Genomic DNA, 9,828 nt, shown 5'->3' with positions numbered 1-9,828 from the left:
GGCAAATGGCGTAACGAAATTTGCCCCTAGTTTCACCCTGGCCGGGGATCGAACCCGGGTCCGCTCGCTTGTGAGGCGAGCATGTTGTGTGTATGTACTGTACAGTATATAACGCATGTAATACGAACTAATAACTCCTCTCATACGCATTGATAACACAATACAGCTTCAATAACGCAACTTTACGCATTTAATAACATGTGCGTTATTAGGTTCTCGCAGTGTTGAATATAACCAGAACATATTTTTGTTAGTAAGACGATTGGAGAACATCTGGTAATTATTGGACCCCTTTTAATTATTGAACACCTGTTAATTATTGAACACCTGTTAATTATTGAACACCTGTTGATTATTGAACACCTGTTAATTATTGATCACCTATTAATTATTAAACACATATTAATTATTGAACACCTGTTAATTACTTATCACCTATTAATTATTAAACACCTGTTAATTATTAAACCTATTAATTATTGAACACCTGTTAATTATTGACCACCTGTTAATAATTGAACACATGTTAATTATTGAACACATGTTAATATTACGTGTTAACTCCTCCTCTCTCCCCCACAGGTAAGTCTGGCACACACAGGTAACAGCCACCAGGTAATGTGTCTCCATTAATTAACGATTACCTGGGGATATATATACTGTGTGTCCGTCTGTGTGTCTGTGTGTCTACCAACCTCATACCTAACACCCCATATTCTACCTTATCCCTCAACCCAACACCTCAACTCTCACCCTCCTCATCCCTCACCCACTTCACCTCCCCCTCACCCCCACCCCTTACCTCACCCCTTACCTCACCTTACCTTAACCTCTCACCCCACCCTACTTCAACTCCTAACCCACCTCACGCCTATCACCCCAACCCCTCCAACCTCCTCCTCCTCATCCACCTCACCCTCCCCAACCACCCCCCTCCTCCCCCCCATAATCCCAGGCCCACGCTCCTTGGGACACATTCCAGCCTTCCTAATCCTAAGTTGGGAGAGTCTCACGTAGGATCTGCCTGGGAACATTACCTGACGTGAAGGATATTTTGTGGGATACTTTGGTGTGTAGGATACTTCTCTGGGATACTTCCCTTAGTGTAGGATACTTCCCTTGGTGTAGGATACTTCTGGTGTGATACCCCTTGGTGTAGGATACTTCCTGGTGTAGATGCTTCCCTTGGTGTAGGATACTCTGGTGTAGGATACTTCCCTTGGTGTAGGATACTTCCCTTAGTGTAGGATACTTCCTTAGTGTAGATACTTCTTGGTGTAGATACTTCTTGGTGTAGGATACTTCCCTTGGTGTAGGATACTTCCTTGGTGTAGGATGCTTCCTTGGTGGTGATACTTCTGGTGTAGGATACTTCCTTGGTGTAGGATGCTTCCCTTGGTGTGGGATACTTCCTTAGTGTAGATACTTCCTTGGTGTAGGATACTTCCCTTGGTGTAGGATACTTCCTGGGTGTAGGATGCTTCCCTGGTGTAGGATGCTTCCCTTGGTGTAGGATACTTCCCTGGTGTAGGATACTTTGCAGGATACTTCTGGTGTAGGATGCTTCCCTTGGTAGGATACTTCCCTTGGTGTAGGATACTTCCCTTTGGTGTAGGATACTTTGTGTAGGATACTTCCTTGGTGTGAGGATGCTTCCTTAGTGTAGATACTTCGGTGTAGGATACTTCCTTGTGTAGGATGCTTCCTTTGGTGTAGGATACTTCCCTTAGTGTAGGATATCTTTGGTGTAGGATACTTCCTTGGTGTAGGATACTTTAGTGTAGGATACTTCCTTAGTGTAGGATACTTCCTTGGTAGGATGCTTCCCTTGGGTGTAGGATACTTCTGGTGTAGGATACTTCCCTTGGTGTAGGATGCTTCCTTGGTGTAGGATACTTCCTGGTGTAGGATACTTCCTTAGTGTAGGATACTTAGTGTAGGATACTTCCTTGGTGTAGGATACTTCCCTGGTGTGATACTTCCTTGGTGTAGATACTTCCCTTGTGTAGGATACTTACTTAGTGTAAGATACTTCTGGTGTAGGATACTTCCTTGGTGTAGGATACTCTGTGTAGGATACTTCCTGGTGTAGGATACTTCCCTTGGTGTAGATACTTCCTTGGTGTAGGATACCTTTGGTGTAGGATACTTCTAGTGTAGGATACTTCCCTTAGTGTAGGATACTCTTGGTGTAGGATGCTTTGGGGATACTTCTGGTGTAGGATACTTTGGTGTAGGATGCTTCCCTTGGTGTAGGATACTGTGGTGATACTTCTTAGTAGGATACTTTTAGTGTAGGATACTTTGGTGTAGGATACTTCTGGTGGGATACTTTGGTGTAGGATACTTTGGTGTAGGATACTTACCTTAGTGTAAGATACTTCCTTTGGTGTAGGATACTTCCTTGGTGTAGGATACTTCCTGGTGTAGGATACTTCCTTGGTGTAGGATACTTCCTTGGTGTAGGATGCTTCCTTGGTGTAGATACTTCCTTTGTTGGATACTTCCCTGGTGTAGGATACTTCCTTGGTAGGATACTTTCCTGGTGTAGATACTTCCTTTGGTGTAGGATACTTCCTGGTGTAGGATACTTCTGGTGTAGGATATACTTTGGTGTAGGATACTTTGGTGTAGGATACTTCCTTGGTGTAGGATACTTTGGTGTAGGATACTTTGGTGTAGGATACTTGGTGTAGGATACTTCCTTTGGTGTAGGATACTTCCCTTGGTGTGGGATACTTGGTGTAGGATACTTCCTGGTGTAGGATACTTCCTTGGTGTAGGATACTTCCTTGGTGTAGGATACTTCCCTTGGTGTGAGGATACTTCCTTGGTGTAGATACTTCCTGGTGTAGGATACTTCCCTTTGGTGTAGGATACTTCCTTGGTGTAGGATACTTTCCCTTGGTGTAGGATACTTCCCCTGTGGTAGGATACTTCCCTTGGTGTAGGATACTCTTGGTGTAGGATACTTCCCTTGTGGGATACTTTCCTGGTGTAGGATACTTCCCTTGGTGGATACTTCCTGGTGTAGGATACTTTCCTGGTGTAGGATACTTCCCTTGTGTAGGATACTTTCCTGGTGTAGGATACTTCTGGTGTAGGGACATTTCCTGGTGTAGGATACTTCTGGTGTAGGATACTTCCTTGGTGTAGGATACTTCCCTTGGTGTAGGATACTTCCCTTGGTGTAGGATACTTCCCTTGGTGTAGGATGCTTCCCTTGGTGTAGGATACTTCCCTTGGTGTAGGATACTTTCCCTGGTGTAGGATACTTCCCTTGGTGTAGGATACTTCCCTTGGTGTAGGATACTTCCCTTGGTGTAGGATACTTTCTGGTGTAGGATACTTTGGTGTAGGATACTTCCCTTGGTGTAGGATACTTCCCTTGGTGTAGGATACTTTGGTGTAGGATACTTCCCTTGGTGTAGGATACTTTTTGAGGATACCTTGGTGTAGGATACTTCCCTTGGTGTAGGATCCCTACCCCTGTTCTTAAATAATCGTAAATTTGGTTAGGTTAGGTTAGGTTCTTAAGTTACAGTATAAAACGCGCGTATGTATAATATTTATATCCTGATTCAATCTAATATACACGCAACATAAGGTATATATTCACTAATATACTACAATAACATTTAATTAAAGGAATGACGTCCTTATATATACCAATCATAAGAGCTATAGTCTAATTTATCTTCCCTGTGGACATATTACCTTCTAACTCTCAATCAAAACTCGGGATCACGGTAAAACGACCTTATTTACCCGTGTCGTAAGCCTATGATCTATGACGTAATAGGGTCTAGGGATTTTAAATAGGTATAATACGGGAACAAAGTGTTTCGGCCCCATTACACCTTCCTATTTAAGGCTAATGGGTCGTAATAGGGCGGTAAGGTCCTTCTATTGAGGTGATTAGCTAATAGGTCGCTTCCTATTTTAAAAGGAAATTGGATTTTGTGGGTTATTTTTGTGAGAGAGAGAGAGAGAGAGAGATATATACATATAAATGATCTAATAATAATAATAATAACAATAATAACAATAACTTTAACTTCATCACAATAACAATAATAACAACATTAACTCCATCACAATAATAACAATAATAACAACAGCACTAACTTCATCACAATAACAATAACTCCATCCCAGACATGCACAAAGATACTGAATAAAGAACAAAGTCATTTACAACAAAACTGCAGGTGTATTGTATGCTAATTACAGGTGAGAATTACATTACGTATTAATCCCCAAAAAAAAAAAACACCACCATCTTTAACAAAACTCTATGTTATTTTAGTACGAGATATGAACTGGTTTATATAACCACTCTTATATAATTTAAAGCATTACAGGTGATAATTACGTCGGTGTTATGTTATAGGTGGGATGAAAGGTGATTGCCTCAGGTATCAATGAAAGGGTTGTGCTAAGTAGTTGCTATCATCAATCACATTGTCGTTACTGCGTTGAGATGTGATTACCTGTGCTTACCTGTGTGTGTGTGATTGATCGTAACTGGTTGTGATTGGGTGTTGTGGTATGTATGTATGTTATGTATGTATGTATGTATGTATGTATGTATGTATGTATGTATGTAATATTGTAGAACTTATGTAGAAGTGTTGTCGATTATTTTTTGGAATTTGAAACGTAGTTGATTAGGTTCATGCTATTTACAGGTCATTTATAGGTCATTTATTCATTTCAGGTCATTCATACACACTCCAGGTCACCCTATCACTCACCAGGCCACCCCACCTATCAGATCATCTCCCACCCATCAGGTCACCCTCCACCCATCAGGTCATCCCACACCCACCAGGTCACCCTCACCCACCAGGTCACCCTCACCCACCAGGTCCTCCTACCCATCAGGTCACCCCACACCCATCAGGTCACCTTCCACCCATCAGGTCATCCCACACCCACCAGGTCACCCCACACCCATCAGGTCACCCCTACCCACCAGGTCACCCAACACCCATCAGGTCACCCCTACCCACCAGGTCACCCCTACCCACCAGGTCACCTCACCCATCAGGTCATCCCACACCCAGGTCACCTCACCCACCAGGTCACCCCACACCCATCAGGTCACCCTCACCCATCAGGTCACCCTACCCACCAGGTTACCCCACACCCATCAGGTCACGCCACACCCACCAGGTCACCCCACACCCATCAGGTCACCCCTACCCACCAGTTCCCCCTCACCTCAGGTCACCCCTACTCACCAGGTCACCCTCACCCATCAGGTCACTCCCTACCACCAGGTCACCTCACCCTCAGGTCACCCCTACCCACCAGGTCACCCCGTCCATCAGGGTCACCCCTACCCACCAGTTCACCCTCACCTATCAGGTCACCTCTCACCCATCAGGTCACCCCTACCCACCAGGTCACCCCACCCATCAGGTCACCCCCACCCACCAGGTCACCCCCACCCATCAGAACTCCTACCCACCAGGTCACCCACACCCATCAGATCACCCCACCCACCAGGTCACCTCACCCACCAGGTCCCCCACACCCATCAGGTCACCTCTCACCCATCAGGTCACTCCTACCCACCAGGTCACCCCACACCCATCAGGTCACGCCACTTCCACCAGGTCACCCCACACCCACCAGGTCACCCCACACCCATCAGGTCACCCCACACCCATCAGATCACTCCACCCTCCAGGTCACCCCACACCCACCAGGTCACTCCTACCCACCAGGTCACCCCACACCTACCAGGTCACTCCCTACCCACCAGGTCACCCCACACCCACCAGGTCACCCCGCCCATCAGGTCACCCCCACCCACCAGGTCACCCCACACCCATCAGGTCACCCCTCCACCCATCAGGTCCTCCCACACCTACCATGTCACCCCCACTCCCATCAGGTCACCCTCCACCCATCAGGTCACCCCACCCACCAGGTCACCCCACACCCATCAGGTCACCTCCACCCATCAGGTCACCCCACCCACCAGGTCCCTCCCCAGGTCACCTCCACCCATCAGGTCACCCCCACCCACCAGGTCCTCCCCAGGTCACACACCACCTCCCCACCCCATCAGGTCAGCCTATCACGTTTGTTTTCAGATGACAGGAAGCTGTATGAGTGCTGGACCTGTACGCCCACGCCCACACTACCGACATCCTCCCACGCCCATTGCGACATCCACCCCCTTCAGCATCCCTCAATAGGCGTAGGATACAGGAGCAATTAGAGGTCATGTATATTTGCTAGAGGGCTGGAAGGATATTTTGCAGAATCCACGCTGTTGAGGGTATGGCGTGCGCTGATTGGTTGTTCGTGTGTGTGTGTGTGTAGGTGATTGGTTGGTCTCCTGGGTGATGACGTGGAGTGATTGAGCGATCATTGTGCGTCTTGTTTGCTGTTGACCAATTAGAGTGGGTTATTGCCCTCATACGCGCCCATCTGCCGTCAGTCCCTTCACTGCTTCTCTCATCCATCCCCACATCACACACACACCCCACATCTTTCACATACACACACACATACACACTCTCACACACATTATTTTTATTTTTACACATTATTATTTTATTATTTTATTATCCACACACACACACACCACACACCCCACACACTCCACACACACACACACCACACACACACACACACACACACCACACTCAGGCCACACACACACACATACCACACATACACTCATTATAATTATTATTATTATTGTTTTTATTATTATTATTTTTATTAATTGTTATTATTATTATTATTATTATTATTATTATTATTATTATTATGACACAGTTATAGGATTATATAGAATAAGTTATAGTGTCTAGTTATAGGACTTATTTGGTTTAACTGGGGTTTAAATGACTGGTAATTACATGGGGGAGAGGAGGGGTCTAAGCCCGGATGTAGTGGAAGGAAGGATGAGAGGGGGTGGGGGAGAAGTGAGGGGGTTTAGGAGTGGGAGATAGAGAGACCTAACACCAGGTAGCAGAGTAATCAATAGGGGAGGGGTAATGGAGAGGGATGAGGGGAATAGAGAGGGAAGGAGGGTACAGAGAGGGAAGGAGGGGTAATAGAGAGGGGGAGGGGTAGGAGAGGGAAGGAGGGGTAATGGAGAGGGTAGGAGGGGTAATAGAGAGGGCAGGAGGGGTAATAGAGAGGAAGGAGGGGTAATAGAGAAGGAATGGAAGTAGTAATTGAGAAGGAGGGAGGGAGGGAGGGAGGGAGGTGATAATCGACAGAGGAGGGAGGAAGGAGTAACAGAAGGAGGGAGGAGGAGGGAAGGTGAGGAGGAAGGGGGGAGATGCACGTTTTGACTCAACAGTTTCCCACGGTTTACAAATTGCTGAGCAGATTACAGTGTAGCCTCCCCTCCCTTACCCTACCTCCTACCTGGCACTCGATTCTAATCTATCTATCTATCTATCCATTTATATACGTGTGTGTGTGTGTGTGTGTGTGTGTGTGTGTGTGTGTGTGTGTGTGTGTGTGGCACTGATCGAGGCCACGCTAGTCACGACCGGGAGTAGAGGAGGAGGAGGAGGAGGATTAAGTGATGAAAGAGTAGGTGGAGGAAGAGAAGAGGAAGAAGGAGGGAGGGAGAGGAGAAGAGGGAGGGGGAGGAGAGATAAACGATGATAACAGAAGAAGAATGAAGCATAAGAATCCTAAGTTACGATGTGTGTGTGTGTGTGTGTGTGTGTGTGTGTGTGTGTGTGTGTGTGTGTGTGTGTGTGATTTAACTTACGATCTGTTTGAGAATTGAGGTTAACTGGCCAGATGGCGCTCGTGAGGTCAAAGTGATCGCGTGCAAGGGTCTATCCTGGTCACTGGGGGGTCACGCTTGGGTCAGTGGGGGGTGAGATGCTTGGACTTGACACACAGGTGGGAGGGGGCGTAGGGGAGGGAGGAGGAAGGGTGAGGGAAGGGAGGAGGGGATTGTTAAGGGTACAGGTGAAGGGAGGGATGGGGAAGGAGGAGAGGGGAGAAGGAAGGGATGGGAAAAGGAGGGGGGGGTAGGGTAGATAGATGATGGGTAGGTTAGGTGAGTGATGGACGCTAGCTGGGGGAGGGAAGGAGAGGGGTGATGGTTAGAGAGAGAGAGAGGGAGGTCACCCAGATGACCCTAGTAAGGTGAGACTAACCACGTGTCAGGTGGGGAAGAGGTCACGAGAGTCACACCTCAGGCACTCCTGACTGAGTGCCACCTAGGGCTGACATCACAGTGCTTTCAAAAGTCTGACACACACATACACACATACACACACACACACACACACACACACACACACACACACACACGTTATATGTCACTTAATGTAATATGTAAATGAGTATATATATATATATATATATATATATATATATATATATATATATATATGTATATATATATATATATATATATATATATATATATATATATATATATATATATATTATATATATATAAAGTTGTGTTGGTTAGGTTAGGTTAGTTTTGAGTTAAGGTTATAAGAGATATGGTGGAGGAGGAGGAGGGAGGGTAAAGGTAGAGAAATAGAAGGTAGGGAAAGGGAGAAGAGAAAAGAGGAGGAGGAAGAAGAGGAGCGGAGGAAGGGAAGGAAAAGGAGTAGTAGGAGAGAGAGAGAGAGAGAGAGAATGTTGATGAGGACAAGAAAAGAATGTTGTCTTGCTATGAAGGTGTCAGGGATAAAGGGGTGTAAGTGGGATGAGAAGGGTGCCAGAGAGTGCCCAATGTATCAAAGGGTGTTAGGGGTGCCAGGTATCAGGGGTGTCAGGGGGTGCTAGAGGGTGTCACGGGGTGCCAGAGGGTGTCAAGGGGGTGTCAGGGGTACCAGAGGGTGTCAGGGGGGTACCAGAGGGTGTCATAGGGTATCAGGGGGTGCCAGAGAGGTGTCATAGGGTATCTGGGGTGCCAGGGATATCAGGGGGCGTCAGAGGGTACCAGGGGTGCCAGAGGGTGTCAGGGGGTGCCAGAGGGTGTCAGGGGGTGCCAGAGGTGTCAGGGGGTGCCATAGGGTGTCAGGGGCACCAGAGGGTGTCATAGGGTATCAAGGGGTGCCAGAGGGTATCAGGGGGTGCCAGAGGGTGTCATAGGGTATCAGGGGGTGCCAGAGGGTGTCATAGGGTATCAGGTGCCAGAGGGTACAGGGGTGCCAGAGGGTGTCAGGGGGTACCAGAGGGTGTCATAGGGTATCAAGGGGTGCCAGAGGGTATCAGGGGTGCCAGAGGGATCAGGGGCGTCAGAGGGTACCAGGGGGTGCTGGAAGGTGTGTGCCAGAGGGTATCACGGGGGTACCATAGGGTGTCATAGGGTATCAAGGGGTGCCAGAGGGTATCAGGGGGTGCCAGAGGGTATCAGGGGGCGTCAGAGGGTACCAGGGGGTGTCAAGGTGTGCCAGAGGGTGCCAGAAGACATCAGCAGACAGTCAGCGAGCCACCCAACTGTACAAAAAGGTTAAGTCTCCCCAGGCACGAAAAGAACAGGTGTGTGTGTGTGTGTGTGTGTGTGTGTGTGTGTGTGTGTGTGTGTGTGTGTGTGTGTGTGTGTGTGTGTGATAAAATAATAATAATTAACGGTTCAATGAAAGAACATGGCAACCGGAAGGCTGTAAATATACAGTTTTACATAATTAGAATGGGTCTCTTGATTTACAAATAATATACAAGGCAATATAAGTGATACAAATATGATATATAATAACTAGGTGGGGAGAAGCTCAAACTACAGGCATTTCAAACATAATGACTGTGCAAAAGTCAGATTGACTGGGAGTGAATACAGCAGATTGCTGCAACTGAACGAAGCATACCGAT

At 47.0% G+C, this 9,828-nt stretch overlaps 1 protein-coding gene across 1 annotated transcript; it reads right to left on the bottom strand.

Moving 5' to 3' along the window:
- Positions 1-1,037: 1,037 nt before the first annotated feature.
- LOC121879477 (paternally-expressed gene 3 protein-like) lies at positions 1,038-3,421 on the bottom strand (the record flags this gene model as incomplete). Its single annotated transcript, XM_042386123.1, has 3 exons — positions 1,038-1,522; positions 1,621-1,899; positions 2,367-3,421. Coding segments are annotated over 3 exons (1,819 nt in total), but the record flags the coding sequence as incomplete, so codon positions are not given.
- Between the last annotated feature and the right edge of the window lie 6,407 nt (positions 3,422-9,828).

This window comes from Homarus americanus, unplaced genomic scaffold (genome assembly GCF_018991925.1).
Source record: "Homarus americanus isolate GMGI-L3 unplaced genomic scaffold, GMGI_Hamer_2.0 scaffold51795, whole genome shotgun sequence".
In the NCBI taxonomy this organism is placed as follows: domain Eukaryota; kingdom Metazoa; phylum Arthropoda; class Malacostraca; order Decapoda; family Nephropidae; genus Homarus; species Homarus americanus.
The sequence above is the reverse complement of the archived record's forward strand: the minus strand, read 5'-3'. Positions and strand labels throughout refer to the sequence as shown.